The sequence below is a fragment of the Rattus norvegicus genome, chromosome 5, assembly GCF_021556685.1.
Source record: "Rattus norvegicus strain SHRSP/BbbUtx chromosome 5, alternate assembly SHRSP_T2T, whole genome shotgun sequence".
Lineage (NCBI taxonomy): Eukaryota > Metazoa > Chordata > Mammalia > Rodentia > Muridae > Rattus > Rattus norvegicus.
The window spans coordinates 30,245,001-30,272,243 of NC_141538.1; the positions used below are offsets into that span (position 1 = coordinate 30,245,001).

Genomic DNA, 27,243 nt, shown 5'->3' on the forward strand with positions numbered 1-27,243 from the left:
GCCACCATGTGGTTGTTGGGAATTGAACTCAGGACCTCTGGAAAAGCAGCCAGTGCTCTTAACTGCTGAACCATCTTTCCAGCCCAGCCCCAGGTCGGTCCCTAATCTCCCCCCACCCCCAACCCCTCCCCTACCCAGACAGTTGTCTTTCAAGTTGCTTTGAGCCTCCTGTTTCTGCCCCTTGAGAACTAAGGTTACAAGATACCTGGCTTTTGAGATTTTAGGGATTTTTTTTTAACCGTGCAATTTAGTGGCATTGATAATGCTCATCCACATTGTTGCCAAGTCTTTCTCAGCAGCCCAACCAGAAAGTTTGTGCACTAAACTCTGCCTAACACTCTACCCTTACACATACTGCTCAGCCCTTGGTAAGGACTGTTACTATCTATGAATTTCACTCCTTCATGTTCTACGAAGAACATGTGTGCTGTTTGCCATTTGTGGTTTTATATTTTCAGAGCTCATCTATGTTGTACTGTGTACTGGATTTGGTTCTTGTAAACTGTTCTCATTGTAATTTTGTGTATTGTATGCATGGCTGTGTGCGCCCTTGTGCTACAGTACACCTGTGCAGGTCAAAGGTCGTCGGTTCTCTTCTTGCATTCTGTGGTTTGGGGACCAAACTCAGGTTGTAAGGCTTGGGAGTAAGTGCTTTTAGCTACGGAACCATCTTATTGCCCCCCCCCCCCTTTCCTTTTTTCAGACAGTTTCTTCTACCTCACACTGGCCTTGAACTTGCCATGTAGCCAAGGTTGACCTTGAACGTCTGGTCCTCCTGCCTTAGAGGTAGGATTACAGGTGTGTGCCACTGTGCCTGTTTTAGATTTTATATGGTTCTAGGGCTCAAACCCAGTATTTCCTTCATGCCAGGCAAGCTCTCCTGCCAGCTACACAGCAGCCCTATCTTTACAGTTTTTCCTTGGTTTTAATAGATTTTTTTTTTTTTTAATTTCTTTTGGTTTTTCAAGACAGGGTTTCTCTGTGTATCCCTAACTGTCCTGGAACTTGATCTGTAGAGCAGGCTGGCCTCCTGCCTCTGTCTCACAAATACTGGGATTAATGGTGTGCACCACCACTGCTCAGCTAATTTGTCTGAATATGAGTGGTTTTTTTCCCCCTGTTTCTTTTTCTTTTTCTTCTTTCCCTTCTTCCTCCTTTTCCTTACTATCTCCCCTCTCCCTTTCTTTCTTATTTTTGAGTCAAGTTTTTTCTGTGTAGTCCTGGCTGTCCTGTAACTCACTTCACTCTGTAGACCAAGCTGGCCTTGAACTCAGAGACCCACCTGCCTCTGTCGCGTGAGCACTGAGATCAAAGGTGTGCGGCTCTCCGCCTGGCTCGGTGTTTCAATAGATTTACAGAGTGTGTAGGCACCACACAGTCAGTTGTAGACATTTTCATGACTTCAGAAATGAAAAAACCTCACATGATAACTACTCCTCCCATTTGTTTAAGTTTTCCAGACCCGGCACAGCTAGTAGATTTTCTCCAGACTTGCCTGTTAGTGATATTTCATATAAATCAACTCATGTGAAACTGGGCTCAGATCAAGGTAATGCGTAGGTTGGCTTTTGAGTTTTAGGGAAGAATCCTTTGCTTACCTGATTGCCTGATCTTCCTACCCCGGCCTGTTCAGTGTGTCCTACTAGGATGCACCAGCGCACATCCAGCTGCTGAAGGCCATTGTGATTTCCTTTTCCACTTCACACCAGTGCTGGAAACGGCCCTTCCTCTGGTTTTCTGCAGTTGGAATCCCATTTGGTTAGATTGGATCTGTTTGGATCATATAGGAATGTCTCTGAAATTCCTGAATTACGCAGCTTGTGAACCACATTTGCTACGTAGAATAAGATGGCAACATCCTGTAGATTCTGGGCTCTAGACAGTATGTTTGAGAGTGCTTATTTCACCCACAGCGCTAATGATATTCCCTGTATTCATTTACTGTGTCTTATGCATTTCATTCGTTAGCTAAGGAGTATTTGATTTATTTCAGCCTTCATTTGTGGTAGTACTGAAGTTTAAACTCAGGCCTTTTGCCTGGTAGGCACGTGCTCTTGAGTTTTCAAGGCAGTGTGTCGCATGCTTCAGGCTGCGTTTGAATTGCTGTGTAGCTCAGGTTGGCCATGGCCTTGCTATGTGTCTTAGGCTGCCTTCCAACTCTAGAACTTAGGCTCTAGAAAAGTACCTATTGTCAATATAGATGTGTAGAAACTGGCAGCTCAGTTAATTTAGAGCCTACTATATAAAGGTGGGAACTTAAGTTTAATTCATCTGTATGGGTTTTTAGGGCGCCCACCAGTCACAAGGGGATGCAGGTGTGTGCAGTTCCAATCCTTGGCTCACTGAGGGAAGCCCTGTGGAGATGGGTGACGGGGCTAGAGTAGATCCGCTTTCTCCAGGTAAGATACTCATTATATTTCGTTTATTCTTAAAAGTTGTACCAGAGTGCTTTAGAAACGATTATTCAAGAATGAATGTTAATGTGATAATTGTCGATGGAATACCACTGGACATTTTGCTTCAGGCTGTCTGTTGTCAGATTTTATCTCTAGAAGGTGAGCCTTTAACCATCTAACTAAAGGTTGTAGCTCCGAGGTGGCAAAGCCCTTGGCTGGAGCCGCAGCGCTCACAAAATAAGCAGTAAAACCAGGCAGTGGGAGTCTTGTGTTTTGTAGTAGGTGTATGTTTAAGACTAGGAAAACTGTTAATCAGGTACAATTTTTAAGCACCAAATTAGTTGGATTTAAAATTCTATTATAAACATGTTGATACTACTAAGCTAGAAGAGAAACACTTGAAATTAGCAAATCTCTGTGTCAAGATCAAATCAGGTTTGAATTATTAATTCAGGAAAATCAAGCATTTTACCTATGTTCCATCTCTCCATTGTTGAATTAAGTTCAGATAATTATGATTCCTTTTATATCTGCTGGAGGTACAGGCAACTTATAAGTGAGGTGGTTTACAGAGTTTATTTGGCTTTGAGAAAAGCATAGAGTTTTCATGTTTCTTTGAATGGACAGGTTCCGAAGCTGGCCTCAGCTCTGGGCTACTGAATACTAAGTACTCAATCACTTAGCCTTTCTGTGAATTCACTCTTGTGTAGAAAAAGGCATTCTGTTTTCCTGGTATCCATCCCACTGCTTGTCAGTGTGGCTGCTGTGTGTCTGATGGAGTCTCCTTCCCACCTTCTCTGCTCCCAGACTCCCTTTTTCTTGTTCCGGGCTTTCTCTTTCTCTGTGGGGACCATGTACTGATCTCTTCATCTGAGAATGATGTTTTTGCTATGAAATATAATATAATCTGTTACTGATTGGTGCTTTATTTGTGTTCTACATGTAATTTGTCATTCTCTTCAATACTAAATTTGAGGAGTTAAGAGTTAAAATAAATTGAAATGTAAGTTAATTCACTGAATCCTTAATCCCTTGGGTGATTTAGTGAATTCATTGGACTGGGAAGCCTGTAGAACCTTTGGATTCTCTGCTGCCTCTTTCTCAGAGAGGTCAAATTGGAGACAGGGTCACTCCCAGAAATGCTTTGTTCTCTGGTGGGTTGCTGCAGAAGAATGTCATATGGAAAGGCCTGGGGATGAGGGATGTGTGGCACATACAGATTGTGCCTTCTGACGCTCCTTTAATTCTAGATCTAATTCATTCTGAGGGAGATGTAAGCCTGTATGTGTCAGTTAAAATATGTCTCCATGTCCCCATATTTCCTTCTTGTTTTGAAAATTTTCTCATATGTAAAGAAGTTCTAAATTCAGAAGTTGATGATATTATGCCTCATTTATAGTTTTCTTCCCTCCTATCCCCTGTGCGCTAGGAGTTGAACCTATGGTCTAATGCATGTTAGGCAAATTCTCTCCCACTGAGTTCCATAAGGTGGTTTCTTAAGTACTCTTGACTGCATCTGCTTCACTGGGTACTTGTCTCTTTACAGCACTATTTGCAGATGATGTTCTTTGAGGATGACGGTGTAAGTTTACTTCTAATGACTTCCAAAGGTTCAGAGAATGTTTTCTCTATGGAGAGTGTGATAAAAGGCCATTTTTGAATATCCCATATCCTAGTTAATGTTATCATTGTTGTGATGAAATGCCATAACAAAGCAATTTGGAGAGGAAAGGGTTTATTTGGCTTACACTTCCATCACTGTTCATGATTGAAGAAAGTCAGGACAGGGCTGGAACCTAGAAGCAGGAGCTGATGCAGAGGCCATGGAGGAGTGCTGACTACTGGCTTGCTCCCCTTGACTTGCTCAGAACTAGGACTACCAGTCCTGGGGTAGCCCTACCCACAATGGACTGGGCTCTCCCTCATTGATAGCTAACTAAGAAAATGTCCTAGAGGCTTGCCCACAGCCCCATCATGGATGCATTTTCTCCTGAGGTTCCCTCCTCTCAGATGACTAGCTTGTGACAAGCTGACATAAAGCTGTCCAACACAGCTCCTTTTCTTTATTGATATTAATAGTCTGAGTCATTTTGGCCTGGGCCTGTGAAAACCAAATCCTGGAAGAGGGGAAGGAAATATGAGTTGAGTATGTTCTCTACAAAGCAGATTCTAAGTCCTGATATCCGGGAATGTGATTTTCTTTTCAAATTCAGTCTTTGCAGATGTAATCATGTTTAGATGGACTCATATTAGTTTATGGTTGTGATGGCTATTCTTGGTTATCAGCTTGACTACATCTGGAACTAAAACCCCCAAATAGAGGGCCTGCTTATGCCGGTGAGAATTCAGGAATCTTTTTTGCTTTAGAATCACAGAAATAGAAGACTCTGTTTTTGTTTTAATCCGAGGTGTGGAGATGTGGGGCTGCTTCAAACTGTCCAGAGCACCTGACTGTGATTTGCCTCATGCTCTAGCAGATGCATGACTTTGCTAGCTGCAGATAGTTTCTGTGATTGTGAGATGTTTGGAATTCTGGAAAATTTTCAGAGGGTAATACATGCTAGAGAGTCCCAAGAGTCATTGTCAGTGGTGGTTGGTTCTTCAGGGAAGTTGGTTTCGGTTTGTTAATAGTCAAAGAAAAAACAAAAAGGAAAGAAATCAGATTCAGGGATCACTATCTTTCTGTCCTCTCTCCTTTCTTATCTAGTGATGGGGAATGAAAAGGGGAGGGGAATAAAGGGAGGGAAGAAGAAGAAACCACAAAGTAGCAAAGACCATCTATATACCTGTGAGGGAATTTTGCTTAATTTAAAGTAGGAAGTAGGAAGACATGCTTTTAACCGAGATCTTGAGGCAGGAAGACACTGTGAACTGCTTTGTATACAAGGATATGAAAAAAGAGAAGAAGGAAGCTTTTGTTCTTTTCCTGCTTGCCTTTGCCTTGCTAGGAAGTCCATTCCTTCACTGGCATTAGAGACTATTTCTTCAGGAATCCAGTGTAGAAGACCACCTCAGACATCCAGTCTTGTGAACTGAGCTACTACTGGATTCTTGGGCTTTATGTTCATAGGCAGCCATTGTTGGATTAGTTGGACTGGCGCCTGTAAGTCATTCTAATAAATATTATACATACACACACACACACACACACACACTCACGCACACACGTTCATTCTTTAAGTTCTGTTCCTCTAGAGAACCCTGACTAATACAAAGGCAGATGCTAACTTTCATGAAGGGTTTTGGAAAGATGTGTTGTTTTTTGTGGATGACATTCATAACCAAGTCTTTGGCGTCTGAGTACTTAGAGAAGTTAAGTAGGCAAGAGGGCACTGGATTGTGATGGCCTGTGTGCTTTGGTGCTATTAAGAGTATCAGAAGCTTTAGCAAAAGCCATATTGTAAGGGATATGTTAATGTGACTAGGTGCCTGGAGGAAAGATAGATGTGACAGGAAAAAGGACATTTGGTATGAGGCCCGGAAGAGGGCTAGGACAGAGTTTTGTTTTCTGTTTGTAAAGAGATAGTTGTAAGGATTGGGAACATAGCTCACCTGCCTACCATATGTAGGGTCCTGAGTTCAGTTCCAAGCTTCACTTATACACTAAAATAAATGAATAAGTAATAAATAAATAAAGTGGAAATAAACAAGTGAGTAAAAGAAAAGAAAAAGTAATATAAGAAGAATTGAGGTATTAAAGAGGGGAAGATTTTAAAAAAATTCTTTTAATTATATGAATTTATGGGTTATTAAGAAATACACATTTATAATATGTAATGATAAAAATTAATGTAACATTTTCATGCCTTTAAACATTTAAAAAAGGAATTTATTTACTTCTCTTTTTTTCTTCTTTTTTGTTTTAAAAGGCGACAGTCTCGTTGATCTGAGGCTTGCCCAGAGGGTTAGGCTAGTTGTCCTGCAAACCCAGGGTCAGGCCTGTCTCCTCCTCTCTGGCACTAGGATTTCACACACATTCCACCACGCCTAGTTTTTTTCTTCATGGATTTCAGACATTGATTGAACTCAGGTTGGTGTCTATAAGACAAGCAATTTTTCTTTTTTTTTTTTTTTTTTTTCTTTTTCTTTTTTCCGGAGCTGGGGACCGAACCCAGGGCCTTGCGCTTCCTAGGTAAGCGCTCTACCACTGAGCTAAATCCCCAGCCCCTGTCTTATTTTTCAATCATGATAACTGGCATTGTAGCTCCTTGTCACTACTTTCCCCAGCCTTTACATATAGTCAAGTATTATGAACTGCTGTCCTCCACTCGTTACAGCTAGTCTTCGTTGTCAGCTGCACTGGACTTAGAATTACTAGGAGATACGTGTCTGAGTGTGTCTGAGTGGGTTTCCAGGAAGGAGGGAACATCCAGCCGGAATGTGAGCAGCACAGTCCTGTGGGCCGGGGCCTGCACTACACACAAACAGAGAGGAGGAGCCGCTGCATGCCACATCCTCCTTTCTTTACTGTGCCACATGAGCAAGCAGTGTGCTGCCATCCCACCGTCCTCCTCACGAAACCTGCCCTCTGAGCCATGAGCCTGCAGCCCTCTCCTCCTTGCTGTTCGTGAAGGATTTGATCATGGCAAGTCCCACTAGACTTAATGCTTCTGTTTGTCGGCTGATGAGTATTAGGTCCCTAGAAATTGTTAGACATGCCCTCAAGATTTATGAACTCTCAGATGTTAGAATTTTTATTTAATTTTTGAATAATATTAATAAATGTATACATTTACTGCTAAATCTTTTGGGTGGCTCTCTGCTATAGACAGACTGTTAGTGACACAGTCTTACCAAATGAAAACTTCCATTTAAAACAGCGGGGAGGCTTGCTGAGTGGGACGAGCCTGTGTCTGATCTGTTGGTATTGCATAATATTGGGGCTAGCACTTCAGGTACAGCAAGAGGTCACTAAAATTAATGTGATTTCCATTGCTTTTGATATTTAATTAACAATTCTTTATTAGAGTCATAACATTCCCATTTTAGCCATTTTAAAGTGCACAACTAAGTTGTGGTATGACAAATAGCAGTGCTGCACAACCGTCGTTTCTGTGCACATGCGCTGTGGCTTGTGTGCTCACACATAAATGATGATAATGAAAAGACCTTAAAGAGAAAAACACAATAAACACTTGTGGATTTTTAAAATAGTGCATGAATGTGGTATAGTTAAAAAGTCTTTCCTTATGTCTACTTCTTTTCCCTAGAGGTAACCTGTCTTAGTTAGGGTTTTACTGCTGGGAACAGTCACCATGACCAAGGCCAGTCTTATAAAGGACAATATTTAAATGGGCTGGCTTACAGGTTCAGAGTTTCAGTCCGTCATCATCAAGGTGGAAATAGGGTAGTATCTAGGTAGACATGATGCAGGCAGAGCTGAGATTTCTACATCTTCATCTGAAGGCTGCTAATGGAAGACTGGCGTCCAGACAGCTAGAATGAGAAATTTATAGCCCACACCCTCAGTGATGTGTCCTACTGTAACAGGACCACACCTTCTAATCCTGCCACTTCCTGGGCTGAGCATATACAAACCATCACATAACCTCTCTTACTATTATCTTGGTTGCTTTTCTATTGCTGTGATAAAACACAATGACCAAAAGCAACTAGGGGAGGAAAGTGTTTATTTCATTTTACAACTCTCAGGTCAAATTCTATTACTCAGGGAGGTCAGGACAGGATCTCAAGGTGGGAACCTGGAGGCAGGAGGTGATGCAGAGGCTATGGAGGATGCTGCTTAATGACTTGCTGTCTATGTCTTGATCAGCCTGCACTCTTATAGAACCCAGGACCACATGCGTAGGTATAACACCGCCCACAGTGGGCCAGGTCCTTCCTTCTACATAGTCATTAGTCAAGAACATGTTCCATAGGCTTGCCTATGCTTGGATCTTATGGGGCAATTTCTCAGTTGAGGTTTCCCCAGATGATTGTAGCTCAACAGTTCTCAACCTGTGGGTTGCAGGTCACCAAAGGCCATTGGAAAGCAGATATTTATGTTATGATTCATAATAGTAACAATATTACAGCTATGAAGTAGCACTGGAAATACTTTTGTGTTGGTGTCTCTCAACACGAGAAACTGTACTAAAGGGTTGCAGTTTTAGGAAGGTTGAGTGCCACCATTCTAGCTTGTGTCACGGTGACAGAACTAGCCAGCACAGATATTAAAAATTTTAGTCTATATTTTCTGGAAATAGCAGTTAACTAGTTGCACTGCACTTTAAAAATTCGAACTTACATATTTACTTGCTTACTTATGTGTGCAGGTCAGGGGAGAAAACCCAAGATATCAATTAGGCTTGGCAGCAAGCACCTTTACCTGCTGTGCCATTTTGACCACTCAGCTTTTGTTTTACGTATCATTTCTACAATAGTGCTGATGCAGAAATAATGTAATGTTCACCTCAAAGGGAATAATAGATAGTTTATTCTGGAACCAAATATGAGTGACCATGCTTGGGAACACAGATTTAGGTTAATGTGTTTATATAAACATAAAGAGAGGGGGGATTATGTTCTATGGAGGTGTGGGGGAAGAGGGTGCCTCTGCGAAGCATTCCTTCCCCATGAGGGACCAGCCACATGACAGTATAGTATAGCATAGAGTTTATTCAGTGCATGGGGAAGAGAGTCAAGAGGGTAGTAGGGGCAGAGAAAGGCAGAGAGAGAGGAGGGGGGAGGCAGGCAGGGAGGGAGGCAGGGAGGAAAAGGGGGAGGAGAAGAAAGAGGAGGAGGAGGAAGAGAAAAGAGGAAGAAGAGGAGTAGAGAAGTAGAAGCCAGCCATGAACATAGGGAGAGAGAGGGGGAGGGGAATGGGGAGAGAAGGGACAAAGGGGGAAGAGGGGAAGAGAACAAGAGAGTGAGGAGGGGGCAAGCAGCCCCCTTTACAGTGTCAGGCACTGGTGCCAGGTAACTGTGGGATGGAGCTTAGACAGAATGCTAACATAGGTTACCCCAGATTTTGTGTTCCAAAAAGTAACCAATTTCATGAAGTTTTTATAGTAACAGAACAAAGCAAGTCATAAATGAAAAATCACTTTAAAACTATATTGGAAACATTAAGTAGGTAGTTACAGCAAGGTGGCGATATCTCAGCTATAGGCCTCAGGTACTGTCTGTTGGTTAGTGAAAATGGTTGGTTGGTAAAAACGTTTGGTTAGTGAAAAGTAGGCTTTTATGAAGTTAATACATACTAAAAAGTTTTTATCTGTTAGTCTCAAGATGTTAGGTCCTACACACAGGGGGTTAAAGATAGCTTAAGGAGCTGGGCATAGTGGTGAACTCCTTTAATCTCAGTACTCAGGAGCAGAGGCAGGTGGATCTCTGTGAGTTAGAGGCCATCCTGGCCTACACAGTGAGTTCCATGACAGCCAGGTCTATATAGAGAGACCCTATCTCAAAAAGCAAACCAACCAGACAAACAAAACAAAAAACAAACAAACAAAAAAAGCCTAAAATAAATTGTAATTAGACTCTGAAGTTACTGAAGTCCTAGTCAGTTATTTGCCTTGCAGAAGGTTCATTTTGAAGATATCTCTTTTTCTAGACATTTATTCATGGACGTTATCTTAGAACTCTTTTTGTTAGTGCATTTAAACTATCTCACTCCTCACCCAGTGGTGATGGCTGAGCCCAGAGTAGCAGGAGAGCACCCATCACTGTCTCCCCAGCTCTTCAGTTTTTGCTCCCTAGCAAAGGATAGCCTTGTCTTCACTGTGTAGCCTAGCCTGGTCTCAAAGTCAGGATCCTTCTGCCTCAGCCTCAGCTGGAATTGTAGATGCATGCCAACATGTCTAGCTAATTCACTTTTTAAAAACTGATTCCACTGTATGAACATGTCAATGTCCTATTAATGAATTTTTAGGTTATATGGGATCTTTTGGTATTATACACAAAGCTAAAATGAGTACACACACTCACACACACACACACACACACACACACACACACACACACACACACAAAATCCCTTGGAGTAGGATGCTGGTCATAAGGAATGTGCACTCCTCATTCTGGTAGGTATTGGTCAGCTGGCCTTTGCCAAGGTTAATACAGGTCTATGCTCTCATTAGCAATGCTGGGGCAGTGTATGTACTGTTTTTTGAATGTTCAACTGTATGTGCTTTTTCCTCCCCAAGACAGTGTCTCTGCGTATCCTTGGCTGCCTCAGTCTAGGGGGGGGGGGGTTCAGCGGAGACCTGGGAGGGGGCGAAAGAATGGGGGACAGGAGGTGCAAGGAAGGAGAGCAAGTCTGTGTTCTGATCAAGCTCTCAAACTTTAATTAAAAAACAGCGGCTTATAAAGACAAGCGGGCTAGAAGGTCACCCAGGACCCAGAACCAATTTCACTATGGTCACCACCCTCCCTATATCCCTAAACTGTAAGACTGATAAGAACTGAAGGCTGGAGACAGAAGCTGTAAAAGTGAGAAGAACAGACAACTGGTTAGGTGTCCCCGAGGGTGTAAGTGGGCTTGACATTCCTGAAACACCCCTGAGACAGAGGGTGTAAGCAGGCTTGGCTCCTGACACCTGGCTTCCCTGAAACTCACCCTGTAGACCAGGTTGGCCTCGAACTCAGATCTACTTGCCTCTGTCTGGGATTAAAAGCATGGGCCACCACAGCCTGGTGATGTTCAGCTGTGTGTAAGTGTATACTTATGCTTTTTGATATTTGATAGTTTAATAGTTAAGAAGGTGATTTTGTTGTATTTTTAAGTTGAAGTTTTTTACTATTTATATTTTCCAATTATTTGAGTCAGATGTGGTATCATACACTCTTGTAATACCAGTATTTGGGAGGTTTGAAGAAAGTTTTGGGGTCAGCCTGAGCCATATAGCAAGATTTAATATTTAAGTCCACCTTAAATATTCAAGACTAAAATAAATATTCATGAAATACACTTTCTATGTGAGTTGCATGTATGTGTACTTTTTCAGAACTTGTTGACGATAAGCTGCTGCCATGGTGCCCTAGTCACCCTCAGCTCTTCACTGTGTGTTTTGTAAACAAACCGTAGCACCTCCTGGATGTGGTTCTGCTTTGTAGGAATAGGTTCTGGTGTGTAGAGAGAAGGACCTGAGTTCCATTTCTAACACCCACATGGTGCCTCAAATCTATCTGACTCTGATTGCAGGGGATCTGATGTTCTCTCCTGACCTTTGTAGGCACTGGGCATGCACATAGTGTAGACACATACGCACACACATACAATAAAAGTAAAGCAAATCTAAACACAGTTTAAAATAGACTTTGTAGAGTACCCTTGTCCCTTCTACCATTTGAAGATGTAGGACCCCATGCCATGTATACAACCTTTCCAGACTCAGTATTCCCGTGCCTTAATCTCAAAGTCTCTAGTCTCAGGTGTGGATAGCAGGAAGATAATTTTGTTGTCCATAAGCTATCCAGTTTGTGGTGTTTTGTTATGACAGTTTGAATGGATCAGGATAGTGTTAATGGTAATAGCCTTTCCTTGTTAGTCCACGGTTATGTGCTGTATTTTATTGCCTTACCTGTAGGCAGGCTTCCTTCCTCCCTTCCTTCCTCCCTTCCTTCCTCCCTTCCTTCCTTCCTTCCTTTCTTCTTCCCTCCCTCCCTCCCTCCCTCCCTCCCTCCCTTCCTTCCTTCCTTCCTTCCTTCCTTCCTTCCTTCCTTCCTTCCTTCCTTCCTTCCTAATTTTTTGTTTTTGAGACAAGGTCCCATTTTGTAGTCTTGGCTGGCCTGAAACTTGCTGAGTAGACAAGATTGACTTTGAACTTGAAGAGATCTGCCTGTCTTTGCCTCCTGAGTACTGGGATCATCACCACCTCCAGCCCTTTCTGCCATACTTTTAATCTTTTGGTTTTTTTTTTTTTTTTGGTTCTTTTTTTCGGAGCTGGGGACCGATAATCTTTTGTTTTTAAAATTTGTGTGTGTGTGTGTGTGTGCGCGCGCGTGTGTGTGTGCGTGCGTGTGTGCATATGTATCTGTGAACCACTTATGTGCAGTGTCCACAGAGGCTAGAGACGGCATCAGATCCCTTGGACCTGGGATTGTAGTCATCTGTTAACCATCATATGGGTGCTAGGAATCGAATCCAGGTCCTCTGGAAGAGCAGCCAGTGCTCTCAACTGCTGAGCCATCTCCCCAGCTCCTCCACCTTATTCTTTTGAGAAAAGTTTTTCTTTGTTTCACTGAACTTGGAGCCAACACTTTGGCTAATGAGTCTCTGCTCCTCCACGTCCTCCGCAGGGCTGGCCTTTATACCCTCGGCAGGGAGAGCCTGTCTCAGGTGCTCATGACTCCGCCCACTGTGCTGTTCACTCAGGTAAATAGTACAGGACAAGCACATGTAGGTTGTTTTCTAACTTAGAATTTTTGATGTTACTTCATGATTTATTTCTCATAGAAAATTAAGAACAAAGGAGGTTAAACCATAGAAAATTAAGATTTAGATTGGCAAGTAAATAGTTTTCATGATATTTGAAGTGTGTAGAGTTATTTTCTAGTGAGAAGGGAAGTGGAATACATCTATTATAAAGATACCATTGAAGATAATTCTCCCCTAACTAATTTGCTTTTAGTTCTCTGGATAAAGACACTTTTAAAACAGTCTATGTGTAGGGACTGTTGGAAGTTTTGCTGTGGATGCCAGCAAATATATTTATTAAACTTCGTTCTGGGATCAGTCTAGTTGAGAAAAGGGCTGTGACCATTCAGATATTGACCTTTCCTGTTTGCCCTTCCAGCTCATGCTGAAGCTTGTGCATGCTTGAAGCTACTAGTTATGAGTATGCAGAACTATTCAAGAGACAGAACATTACCACTTCTTAGATTGGATGAGGCTTGTATGGAGAAAGGCAGAAAGTATTAATCAGTAGTTCTTAATTCACATGGCTTTCAGAGATGCGTGTCATACCCTCCCCCTGCACCCCAGTGTTTGAAACAATCCCTAGGTCTTTGTACGTGCTAAGGAAGCATTTTGCCACTGAGGTGGGCTCTCTGCTCAAGGCACAATTTAAAAAATATTTAAACTTTAGGGCCTGTAAGGTGGCTCAGTGGGCTGGATAAGCTGTTTGACCCCTGGGCCCTTGTGGTGGAAGGAGAGAATGACTCAAGTTGTCCTCTGACTTCCGTGTGTGTGTGTGTGTGTGTGTGTGTGTGTGTGTGTGTGTGTGTGTGTGTGTGTGTGTACAGTTAAACAAAATGAAGTAGAATAAAACATTTTAAAACACTTAATTGTGTGTATTTGAGCCTTGCCGTGTGATGTCATAGGATACTTAGAGATAGTAAAATGTTACTGTAAGTGAAGCAAATTAACATCATCTCAGTTAATTCGTATGCTAAAAGGAACTAAAATCTACTTATTCAACAAATATCTCTAATTCAGTAGTTTTATTAACTAGTTCTCATATTGTAGATTAGTTCTTTACATTAATTATGCCTACATAATTTGTCTTTTGAGACAGTGTTAACATCTGGTTTTTATTTGCATTTCTCTAATGATTAATGATGTTGAGCATATGTTCATGAACCTCTTTGATATTTTTAATTTTTTTTTAAAAAAATGTTGGTTTAGCTGTTTTGTCCTTTTTAAAATTTAATTATTACTTTATATATTTAGTTGAGCTGGGTTTAAACATCAGGGCTCCCTGAATTTCAGACGCTTGTTCTACTACTGAGTCACAGCCCTGGATGTTTAGTTTGAACTCTCAATAGTACACTCGGCCTCCAGCTGCAGCCAGAAGGGCTCCTACAGCCTCCCTCCCCCCACCTCTGGTGCTGTGTTTCCCAGCAGAGACACCTTCGAAGGCTTCATGCATGGTTTCTGCTTATTCCTAAGTACCAGGTTTCAGTTCCTTGCCAGCTACAACATAGAGAAGCCACTATAGTCCTCTTAATCCTGCGAGGCTGACTTGCACCATCACTGGTTGCTGACTGAGTCCCCGTGTGGCCTTTGTGAGTAGTCTCCTCACAGACTGTGAATGTGTGTGTGACTAGTGAACTGTGGTCCATCTCTCTTTACAGTGTCAGGTGCCCTGAGAATTAAAGCAGCAATTCTTTTCCTATCAGTTGGATGAGTGGGAGGCATTTAAAATTTAAGGGACACTTGTGACATGCAGTTTTCTAAGTGGAGTGCATTTTTCTTTGTTTTGCTGTGTTTCTCATAGTTGAATCCTTGCTAATAAAACTTTGTAAGACATGTTCTCCAAGTGGTCTTTCAAAAAAACTTGTCTTTCCCTCAAGTTATGTCAGTTTAGACATGTTCACTTACTTTGAATCTGCTTTTGTGAGGACCAGTGTGGGAAAAATGAAATTATAATGTTCAAAGATCTCTCTGACCACCATGGAATCAAAGTGTCGATCTGCAGAAGATAAGAAGGCAGACGCAGCTCAGTTCAACAGGTCTCACTGGCCAGTGTGGGTTCAAATCCTGAGAGTTTGCTTTAGGTCTACACATGCACAGCACAACTTGGAAGAAAGTATTCCTGGTGATAATTAGCTCAGTCCTGTGTGCACAACAAAGCTAAAGACCTAACTGCGGCGAAACTCTTCCCACGTAAGAGGTGGACTACATCTTCTTGAAAGATAGGTTCTGCAGACTGAGAAAACAGCCTGACGATAAGGAAGGGTCTGGGGGAAGATAGCCTTATAGATTGACTTAAACAAACAGACTCAAGATAAGGGACTGGGGCAGGCTGGTATGGTTTCAGCACAAAGGTCACCAGGCTATTAACCACCTTTGGACACAGCCTTCTGGGGATCAAAGACAACTCTGTTTAATCCCCTAGTGCTTGCTTACCTGTGAGCAAAAAGACTTTTACAGACCTCCTACAGAAATAGATTTAACCTCTGCTTTTTAATTTATTTATTTTTGCATGAGGTCTTGAAAGACCACCGGGTTGGGGGAGACCCACCTAAATCTCGAGACGAGGCAACCCCCAAGAACTCACAAGAAACCGGTCTTGATGTAATGAACAAGAGGTGTATTTGAGGAACCAGAGCTCTGGGGACAATACGTATCTCACACAGGAGACAGAGGAGTCAACCCCGAGCCCAATTAGGGGAAGGGATTTATAGGGAAAACTATATAGGTGGTTGGCAACAGTCACACAAAGCAAAGCAATTTCACTGGTTTGTTTACATTGGCCACATGACCTAGCTTGGGCTCAGTCCAACTCCAGGCCACCCCGCCTCTGGGGCGAGCTGACCCCAACTCTTTTTTTCTCAGGACTGTTAAGTCAGGCCTTATCGAGGCCAGATGGTTTATGCTGAGCCAGGCCTGTCGAGGCCAGATGGTCTATGGCTGTACTACTCCCCATAACATGTGATGTTATTCTTTTGTGAGGTGCACTGGCCCCCACAGCAGGGTGAGTGGGGGATAGTTTAAAAATCTTTATTCTTTCAGTCTCAGACTTGTGATCTCCCTATCTCGCCTCCCAAGGGCTTGAATTACTGGTGGGTACCATTTCCTCCAGCTTCAGTGTTTCTTTTTAAAAAATTGAGGCAGGCTCTCTCTCCTTGTGTAGCCTGAGCTGGCCTTGAAGTTCTGATTCAGCTGTGTCTGCTGGGGCTGTAGCGTGTGCCACCAAGCCTGACACAACTCTGTTTTGTACTGTCTGCTCTTATCATTCATAGGAGTTTATTTGTTTTTGTGGAGCTTGACCACAGAGCTCTCAGGAATGCAGTTTTTTCCACTTTCAAGATTGAGTCAAGGGGTTGGGGGTTTAGCTCAGTGGTAGAGTGCTTGCCTAGCAAGCACAAGGCCCTGGGTTCGGTCCTCAGCTCTGGGGAAAAAAAAGCTTTGAGTCAAAAGTTGCTTATAAAATGGAGTATTGCAGAAGGCATGGCCTGAAAAACTACTTTTATACAATATACAGTAACTTAGAACAGGCTCTAGCCTGATCTCAACCCTATTTTTTTTGGGTGGGGGGGGTCACCATCTTACTTGTAGCACAGACTGGTCGTGGATTTGTTGTAATCCTGTCTGAGCTTCCTGAAGTCAGTTACACAGTGACCAGCCTCAAAGTCCCCTTACCGCTGAGTAACAGCGCAGAGGGTCAGGAACACAGTTGAAGCACTGTAGTGCCTCATAGGGTCGCCTCCAAATTGGGCATTAGTTTTATGTTATCAGGGCTCACAGCTAAGGGCTGGTTCATCAGCCTGTCAGTACCACCTGTATTAGTTAATTAGCATGTCAACACCTGCTTTGGGGCTGCCTCACTTCTGAGCTGCCTATGGTTGGCTCCTGTTGCAAACACTACATTATTCCAAGTCACACAAACTTGTGTTCCTAACAGTGAGAAAGCAGGGAAGACACAGGAAGTATGGTTCTGGCTTTAGTGTATGTAGCAGATACGTGTTGAAAGACCCCTGGAGCGGGGAGACCCTCACTCAAGTCTCGGGATGATGCGACCCCCCAAGAACTCACGTGAGACCGTCCTTGCTGTAATAAACATGAGGTTTATTGATAGGAACCAGTGCACTGGGGTCGAGACTCATATCCCACGCAGGGGCAGTGGAGTTCGACCCCCAGTAACTAAGACAAGGGGAATTTAAAGGAAGAAACCTCAACCCCAGAGGGTAGGGAGGGCATCATTGGAAAATGTCGAGAATACCTGTGAAAAATCACTAGGAGGAGCTTCCTGTTTCTCAAGATTGTTTACTTTATGGTCCATCATTTCCTGGGAGAAGCTTCCTGCTTCTCAAGATTGTTCTCTAAGGGCCTTATCTTAAGTCCTTTTATCTAGTTCCTGGGAGAGCAGGCTCAGGAAATGTGACCTTTTACCTACAGGTAGAGGGCAGGGTCTGGAATTTGAGGTATTTAGGGCTTTTTTAAACTTCCGACTTCTTAGCTGCATTTTTATTCTTTCAGTGTCAGAGACTATGCCTCCTTGCCTCAGGGATGAGAGAAGGAATTCTGTTCTGAGTTTGCCCTTATTCCACAGAACTTGGAGATGGAGCCCTATATTTCAGGAGTCTCTGTGTTGGATCCCAAATATCAGCACAATAGGAATTATAGAGTATATATTTTTGTCTAACGCATTGTTTTAAGTGTGCCATGTTAATATTGTTCTGTGTTAATATTTAGGAATCTACTTTCCTTTTTTTGCATGTGTATGTTATGTGAATGTGCACATTCATATTTGCATGTCTGGGAATCTGCGGGGGCTGCATGTGTGCAGAGGCTAGAATCGGTGTCCTGCCTTCTTTTATTGCTCTCTACTTTATTTACTGAGGCAAGCTTTCTGGCTAAACCTGGGATTCTCAGAGTGGGCTAATTAGCCAGCCAGTTTATCCTGGCAGTCCCCTATTTCTGCTTCCTAAATTTAGGGATTACAGATAGGTTGCTATGCTATCCAGTTTTTTGTTTTGTTTTGCTTTTAAAGATAGAGTTTCTTTATGTACCCTGGCTGTCTGGGACTAGCTCTGTAGACCTCTGCCTGCCTCTGCTAGGATTAAAGGCCTGCATATATGAGTGTGGGGAACTGAGCTCTAGTTTTCATGCTTGAATAACAGGTACTTGATTGTCTGAGCCATTTCATCAGCCCATGTTGTCTCTTGACACAAGGTCTCGTTATATATAACCCTGTCTAGCCTTGAACTTGTGCTCTCCTCATCCCTGGGAGTGTAAGCCACTACACCCAGCTTTTATTTCCTCTCTCCCTCCCTCCTTACCTTTTGGACATTTAAAGCATGCTGCGTTTTGCTAGACTCATTATTCTTGTTTATTGTCTAGCACTCTGGATAATCATGAATTAGAGGCCAGCCTGGGCTATTGAGAATTTAAGCTGTACAGGGCGACTCTATCTCATATCAACAACAAGCTCCAACAAAGTGAGATTCAGTAAGTTTAGTTTGCTTCTTGGTTAACAAAATGAAAACAAAGTAAATAATTTAGGGGCTGGGTTGCAGGTCAGGGGTCCAGCATGGGTCCAGCATGGGTCCAGCTTGGGTCCAGCAGTCATAAAGACCTTGTGCATCAGGAGACATCTGTGTAGCATTTCTGTGCACTCCAGCTTTCTACAAAGCAGTTGTATCTAGATCTACGCTACACATTAGGGGTCTTGTGCTGAGCTCAGTTATAGGTTTGGTTAATTATTCTATAGGGTTGTTCTTACTTCTTAAACATTTATTTATTTGCTTACTCACGTGCACTGTGACTTTGGGAGTTAATATTCTTCTTCCACCGTGTGGGCACCAGGGATCAGGTGCTTTCGCCGTATGAACTGCCTTCCAGTCTTCGACTGAATCAAGTGTGCTCACATTTCGTTTGATTCACTTACCTCTTCAGTTTTGAGGTGCTAGAGATCCAAGCTAGGCCTTGAACGTGTTAAGCGCTTGCTGCACCTCCAGTCTTTCACATGTGTTTCAAGTAATCCCCTGTCTGGACAAACATCATGAGAAAATAAGCTTGTTTTGTTTTCATGATTATTATATGCTTCAATGTAGGATTAAATATGAAAACTCATAGCTAGATCAGGTGTTTCTTTTCATCATCTATGTTGTGTGATTAAGATAAAAAATATTGCTTTAATAGAAGTATGATTTTGTTTGTGCATGATCATGTCGTTTCTTACCATTAATTTTTACACATGATAAAGCAGGCTAGTATATTTACATACAGTACAGGTAGGATAATATTTTTATCTGGCTTTTAAATATAGTATTCAATAACAATTTGTCCTTGAATAACTAAATTATGCAGAGTATCCTACTATATGCTGGAAATGAAGAGGAAGCTTAGCTTTACTGCAGTCTGAGCTGGTGTAACCTAACTAGCTAGAGGATATGCAATTCCTGATTGACAGCAGGACCAGCAGTATGCAGATTTTGTAAGGGAGAACAAACACCCAGCTCAGAAACAGTGATTAGAGCTTTGTCAGAAATCACTACATTCACCCCTGGTGTCTTGTATTTTTCGGTCTACTAGATCTGTAAACAACACAGAACAGTTCCTCTTTTGTTTTTATTAAAGTGATTTTGCAGTGCTGTTTCAGCCCCTGAGCCAGGCATACATGTGTGGAAATTTGAGATTCTCAGTAAATTAGCTAATTTTAAGCTGTGTTTCATGCTTATCTGTAGACCTTTGTGCATTAATCCTACCTTGAGCTGCTCCCTCTGCACACAAGTGTGTTTGCGTGTGCTTTCCTGTCTCTGTGAGAAGCTTTATGTAGGTCAGGCTTGGCTTAAGCAGCTTTCCCGAACCTGCGTCAGCTTAAGCTGCAGGAATTTTAATAAGCCCTCCCCTGTAGGCGTGGGCCTAAATGAGGCTAGCCTAGTTAAGCCTGATCTTTCTGTCTGTCTGTGAGAAGAGCTCAGCAGAGCTGAAGACTGCATGGTGGCTTCAGAAACTGCCTACTGAATTCCCAAAGAACAATGGTAGGAAAGGCCAGATCTTCCAATTTTACCTTGTCTGAGAAGCTTGATCTGCTAAACCTTGTGAAGCCATATGTGAAAATTCTCGAAGAGCACACTAATAAAAATTCAGTCATAGTGGAAAAGAATAGATGTTGGGATGTCATAGCAGTTAACTATAATGCAATTGGAGTAGACCGCCCTCCTCGCACGGCTCAGGGCCTACGCAGCCTTTACAAAAGGCTCAAAGAATATGCCAAGCAGGAGCTATTGCAGCAAAAGGAGGCCCAGTCAGATTATAAAAGCAGTATCTCCGAGCCAACCAAGAAGGTTGTGGAGATGATTCCCCAGATTTCCAGCTTTTGCCTGGTAAGAGACAGGAACCACATACAAAGGTAAGCTTTATTTTATTTTGTTGTGGGAATTATGGCGCCTCCTATCTCTTGGGCTCTGGCTTAGTTGTGCTAGACACGTGCATAGCAAGCATCCCCACAAGGGGAGCCGTGAACAGTGTCTTTGTTTTGCTTTCTTAAAAAAAAAGTAAAGCTCTGAGGAATTTTCTGTTAGGTTAGACTTAAGCTATTTTCCCTCTTCGATCCTGTAGTTTTTAGAAGTAAAGGTTAAAGAAGAATTAGTGGGAAGGAGCTTGCAACAGCACTAAATGAACTTTAAAGACTTCATAGATAAATTGTACAGAATGATGGATTTTATTATGACATTTTCACATTTATTATGTATTTTGATTATATCTCAAACTTGTAAGCATTAAAATTAGATTATTTGCCTCTATGATAAATTATTCTTTTTTTAAGATTACATGCCATTAATATGGTTTTTAAAATTTTTTTAAATAAAATTTATATGAAGTTAGTAGTTTTGGGAGCAAATGGGATCTTTGTTTTTTTATGAATTGTTACTGTGTATGTTTCCTGAATATTCACTAAAGTAACAAAACTTAAAATCAAACTCATTGATGACATGATTGTGTATGTGAAGACTGTTTTGTTTCTCTAGTGTATTTGAAGTTGATAAGATAGAAATATTAACTAAAGGAGCTTAATACCTAATTCAGAGGTTTGGGTTACATAACGGAATAAACTGTAATGGATAATGGTGTAGTTTCACTTTGATATTGGGCCATAGGAAAGGTAAACTTTCTCATACCGCTCTCTTAAGTTTTAAGAAGGGCAACCTGGGTTAGGAGTTGAAAACTATCATACCTGGGTTAGGTATGATAAATTACCTAGGAATCTTAAAAGCTGATACCTGTGACTAATTTAAATTTAATTCTTGACATAAGGTATGAATGGCAGCTCTGTTCTTCTGATAGACTGTCAGCTGTTTGTGCGTTGAAGGTTTGCTCCAGGACAGGCGGGGTTGTGATTACCTGTGGGACTTTGTGAAGTTGGGAGAGAAAACTTTTTAGCTGAGCCTGTCTGTTATTTTGGTGACATTAAAAATATTTTTTTAGTGTTTTACACCATACTGCTTATTTTTACCTGATAGCATAGATTAAAAACAACAACAACAACAACAAAATCCCTGCATCTGGGAACTGAGGGCCTGGCGGTGCAGTGAGTGAGGTCTTGCGACCACTGACAGGCATTTTCACTGTGATGGCAAATGATGAGGTTCTGTGTTGGATGGCTGTAATCTCCAGCGAAAGTGTTTGACACTGGACTTCTTTTGAATTTTGCCTCTTTCAAAAATAGCCTGGAGAAAAATGGCTTTTGTTTTACTGGTATACCTCTCCGGTATTAAATTTAGATTTTTAAAATCTGAAAAAGATACATAGAAACTGTGATTTTTTAGTTAGCGGCATATTTAAAAAAATTCAGAGAATGCAGAAGAGCACATGCGTAGGTACCCCCAACACACACACACGAGTTTTGATACACCAACATTTCTCTGATAGAAATGGCCTAACTGGTTTGTATATTTCCACATCTGTTGCTGAAATAGCACTGTTTATTAGGTTTAAAAAAACAGAATATAAATATGCCAGTAATGTTAGTGTTTACATTGATATTTTTCTGCTAGCTTATTCATTTAATATATTTATGTATTTTTCTTACTTATATATGTATTTAGCTGAGATCATCTCAAATCCTAATTATCCCAGAAGTTTATAAATCTGTTTGGTTATATTTTAATATAAATATTACTACTAATTTGATTAGACTCTCTGCTAGGAAATTTTATGGTACATATGGATATTTTAAAAAATATTTATTGTATTTTCTAACTTTACAACTTAGAATGATTTTTAAAAATTTTTATGTCTCTAAAACTAGATAGTAGTTTTATAACCTTTCAATCCTCTAAATTTATTTAGATTTTTAGTTTTTAAAAATTTTTACTTCTGTTTATCTTTTTTGAGATATTGTTTCTAATGTATCTTATTAGAATGTTTCACTAAAGTGGAATGAATATTCTAGGTATCAGCATATTTCAATTTATATGAGAGCATAATGCCTATATTTATATGCTACATACTTCTTTGCAGTAGAAATTATGAAGATAATTTAAAACAATTTTTATTTATATTTTTAACTTTGTCTGATTCCAGACTTTAGTCTAGATCAGAGGTTTCAACCTGTGGGTCGTGACTTCTTTGGGGGTCACATATCTGATATTTACATTATAATTCCTAACAGTAGCAATATTACAGTTCAGAAATAACAATGAAATAATTTATGGTTGGTCCCAAAGACAGTTGTTTACCATCTTCCTCAGAGTCATCAGCTTTATAAAAAGGTCAGTCTAGGACTGAAGCATCTAAAAACCTCAACAGTGAGGGACAATTAATGTCTCTGAAAACATTCAGATGGTTTTTCTGGGCTAGGGAGGTGGCTCCTTTGGTAAAGGTATTTGCTGCCAAAGCTGATGACCTGCCTGTCTTTGATCCTAGTACCTGCATAGTGGAAGGAAGGAAGGAAGGAAGGAAGGAAGGAAGGAAGGAAGGAAGGAAGGGAGGGAGGGAGGGAGGGAGGGAGAACCAACTCCTATATATTGTGTTCTGACCTCCATGCACACACAAATAAATAAATGTACACATGTAGAAAAAGTTTTTTTTTTTTTTTAATTTAAGTCTGGGGAGATGGTTCTATTAGTAAAGTGCCTGCCCCGCATGAGACTCTGAGTTCAGATCCCTAGAACACATCTGAAAGGCTAAAAATGCCACTTTCCCCTGCAGTATGAGGAATTAAAGACAAGTAGACCACTGAAGTTTGTTGACAACAGCTTTAGCTCACCGGATGAGGTGCAGGTTCAGGGAGGCCCTACATCCAAAAAAGAAAAAGAAGAAGAAGAAAAAGTAGAGGAAGAGGGTACCTGACAATGTCCATGAGTCTATGGGGCCCCATATTCATGTGTATACACACACACACACACACACACACACACACACACACACACACACACACACACAGAGAGAGAGAGAGAGAGAGAGAGAGAGAGAGAGAGAGAGAGAGAGCTTCAGTTCCTAGCACCTGTATGGCAGCATTGTAATATAGTCTAGAGGTCTTGGTCAGGTTCATTCTAAATGCCAAGTAAAGAATTAGAAGGCAGAAAAAAATTCTTGTGCTGCAACAGGTAACCGAAAAATCTCAGATATCGCAGATAGCAGCAATAGAACCAGCAGTTGAAGAGAGGTATTTATTGGGGGTGAGGAAACATGTATGTAGTATACACACAGAAAAAGACCCTCTACAAAAAGGAGGGAGTACTCCCAAAAGCAAAACAACAACAACAACAACAAAACCCAAAAAAGGCCAAAAAAACCCACAACTTTATTTGGAGAGTGGGGTTGAGACAGGGTTTCTCTGTGTGGCCCTGTCTGCCTTGCAACTTACTATGTAGACCAGAGCAGGCTAGCCTTACACTCAGAAATCCACTTGGCCTCTGTCTCCTGAGTACTGGGATTAAAGAATTTTTACTGTGGTTGTTGTGTTTTTGACATAGGGTGTGGTCTGTAGCCATGACTGTCCTGGAACTTGAGATTGCCCTGTCTCTATCTCTTAAGTGCTAAGGTTACAGGCATATGCCACCACTCTCTATTCAAAATTTATGGTTAAATGTTTATCAATACCAAATATTAAATATAAATATGAAATTGTGCTATAAATATATCATGCTATTGTTTATAATGTGTTTTTTTTTTAATGTGCTATAGTACAAACTTGGATGAGGCTGCCCAAGCTGGTACCAGTTCACTGCAGGTGATGGTGGATCACCATCCTGTTGCTATCACTGTAGAGGTGAAACAAGAAGAGGACATTAAACCGTCTCCTGCCCTGGTTTCAAGTCCTCAACACAATGATGCTTTAGAGCAACAAGAAGAACATGAATTAATGCGTGTTGCGGAAGGATCCGTGTCGCCATCACTCTCTTCTGTTGATATGAGAATGACATCATCTCCATCTTCTGTCCCCAGGAGAGATGTTTTTCATCAGGAAAGTGGAGAACACTTGAGGTCTCTGCTAAGATGTGACCCTCAGGTCCTGCAGATGTTGAAAGAGGAACATCAGTTAATTTTAGAAAATCAAAAGAAATTTGGATTATATGTTCAGGAGAAGAGGGATGGATTGAAGAGGAGGCAGCGGCTGGAGGAGGAGCTGCTAAGAGCCAAGATTGAAGTGGAGAAGCTGAGAGCAAGTCGCTTACGGCGGGACCTGCCTGAGTATAGTAGTTTCTAAGAACTTTCCAGTTTGGGAATTCGATAATTTTAATTTTGTCAGAATTATTTTCATTTTGGAGGATCACGAAGCTCAGCACACGTCCTAAAAACTGTTAATTTCTCTTATAAAAAAGCTTTTGACATGATTTTCTTCTTTTCTGTCTTAACCGTCCTTTTTTATTTTCTGGAGACAGGTTTCTTTGTGTAGCCCTGACTGTCTGGAACTAGCTCGGTAGAACAAGCTGGCCTTGAACCTGCTTTTTTTTTTTTTAAACACAATTTTCAAAATATTTAATTTTCCCTTTAGATACTATCATTTACAGATTGGCTGACATGGTAATCCAGTTTGTTGCCCTTCCCTTATTGTTTTCCTAAGACATTTAACTGTTGGCCTCATGTAAAGTCTTTTATTTTGATTATAAAAAATAATGCAAATAGAGTTGCATCTGCTGCATAAGCCTGTGACCTCAGCACTTGGGAGGGAGAGACAGATGAGAGAAGAGAAAGGCCAGCTTGGCTACATACCAGTCTCAAGGTCAGCCTGTGCTATGTGGAATCCTGTGTTACAGCAAAATCCACAGAATTGTATAAATGCATACGTGCTACTTCAAAGAACCGAATCTTTAACAGTTTTAGTTTCGATTAAAAGTTAGAATTGAGAGAGAGAGAAAGAGAGAGAGAGAGAGAGAGAGAGAGAGAGAGAGAGAACGATCGAGAGTTGGAAGCTCCCTATGAGTAGTGAGCACATATTTTTACTGTTGAGCTACATCACTATTCCTATTTTTTCTTTTTTTAGAGATAAAATCTCACTATGTAGCCCAGGCTAGCCTGTAGTACAAGTTCCTCCTGCCCCAGCCTTTTGAATACTGAGATAGTAAGTTTCTGTTAAACTAATAGAAACAGAAAACTTGTATGCATGGCATTGCATTGTTCTTATCTTTGGAAAGAGTGGTGGTAGAGTTGGAAGAGAAAACTCTTGAGTTTAAATGTAATGAAACCGAGCTCCAGGGTGGGCACCATAATTTATTTCAGGTATCAAAGCTTTTTGTGGCAGAGTACATTATGAGTACTTAGTTTGGGGAGAGGTGGGGATAGGCAGGGGGAGGTCATAGTAGTAATTTTTATTCTTTGTTATAGAAATAAAGATCTAGGAGAATTTTAATTAAAACCAGCTTTTGGTTGGAGATTTAGCTCAAGGGTAGAACACTTTCCTGACCTGTTTTGAGGTCCCATCCCCAGATGACAAAAATAACTGACTTTTACACATCGTTGGGTTATGAAACCCAGGGAGTGGGCTCCCCTCTTTTTTTTTTGTTTTGCTAAAAGAGATCAGATATTTTTATTGAAAATATTTTATATTTTGACCACGTGAGTAAGATTATCTTAATTCATTTTAAATGTTTCCTTCATAGTAAACTTAGAATATAACAAAATGAAAATTACTTAGAATGAAAACAACAAAGATCATATTTACATAAATATAACTTGTAGATTTTTTAAGTATGATTTTTTATAAATATTGTATTCATGGAAATCTTGATTTTTTTTTAAATAAAGCTTACATATTGAATTATGTATTTAATGTATGTCTTATATATTTGATTTCCGTTTTTGCTGGGATTTTAATGAGGAAGAGCTTTAAAAAGTCAGGCTTTCTTTCAGATGGGGCAGGTAGAGTTTCAGAAATCCTGGGAGTGAAGTGAGCTTGGAGCCAGAGTAAACTCTTGTAAAAACTCATAGACAATGGCTGAACTGGATTAAGGTGCCCAAGCACAAACACGAAGCCAGGCAGTTTTTCAGTGAGGATAGGTAGAAAGCTTTGGTAACTTGAACAAGGGAATTTTTTTTTTTTTTTTAATCTCACAATGACCTGGAACACACTATGTAGATCAGGCTGGCCCCAGTCTCAGAGATCATTCACCTCCAGAGTGCTGGGATTAAAGGCTTGCCTGGTAGATATCTCTGTTGACTACATTGGATAGCTTCTGTTTACCTCAAGTTGAAATTTTACATGCAGGAATATTTCATAAATCTATTCTGTGTGAAAATTTCCAATGTTAAATGTTTGCAAGTCATTCCGAATGCTTTTGACAGAGCTTAGGCATGCCTGTGGCCCTGCCGGTTATCTTCTGGGCTTCCAGGCTTCCAGTTGCTGGTCTTTAGAGTAAAAGTCTCAGAAGGGGCTGGGGCTGTGATCCAGGACTTTCCTGGTGTAACTGAGGCTTCAGATTCCATCCACAGCAGCTCACACACACCAGAGTTAAGACAGTAGTGTCAGCCCTGAAACAGAAACCAGGGCTGGGACTCAACTGTCTGCTGATAGGTCCTCTAGGGACTCTGGTGCTCGCTCGAGGGTAAGCACTGAACTTGGTGCTGAACTCAGCCGGCTCCTCAACAGTTCTTGTTAGAGTGGTGTGGGTGAGATGAGACTGAGCGGTGTTAACGATGGCAGTTGTTCCCAAATTAGGGATCTCGTTAAATGCTATTTTTTAAGGAGTCAGATTTTAGGGGTTGGGGATTTAGCTCAGTGGTAGAGCGCTTGCCTAGAAAATGCAAGGCCCTGGGTTCGGTCCCCAGCTCCGAAAAACAGAAAAAGAAAAAAAAAAAAAAAAGGAGTCAGATTTTACTGACTATAAAGTGAGAAGCTGTTGACAGCTTTTTGATTATAGAGATGACATGATTAAAGATGCAATTAAAAAAAAAACAAACAAACTCAGATTTAGTGATACAAGCTATGGTGATAGAAGTAGAAAAAGTAAATGCCGTGGGTTCTCAGTGGATTCTTAGGGCGTTGGGTTAATTTCCTTAGTTGAGCCACAA

General features: G+C 41.2%; 2 protein-coding genes across 3 annotated transcripts in view; both read left to right on the forward strand.

The window, feature by feature from the left end:
• The window catches only part of Rad54b (RAD54 homolog B), a 73,015-nt gene that overhangs the window by 6,171 nt on the left and 39,601 nt on the right, over nucleotides 1–27,243 (forward strand). For both annotated transcript variants that reach the window (XM_087548793.1, NM_001191755.4), the window contains 1 exon segment: nucleotides 2,288–2,399. In XM_087548793.1, coding sequence (XP_087404919.1) covers nucleotides 2,288–2,399 — 112 coding nt within the window.
• On the forward strand, nucleotides 19,689–25,993 carry Fsbp (fibrinogen silencer binding protein). The gene is given in 2 exon segments (NM_001400957.1): nucleotides 19,689–20,140; nucleotides 23,920–25,993. Coding segments are annotated over 2 exon segments (897 nt in total). The 5' UTR covers nucleotides 19,689–19,766; the 3' UTR covers nucleotides 24,443–25,993.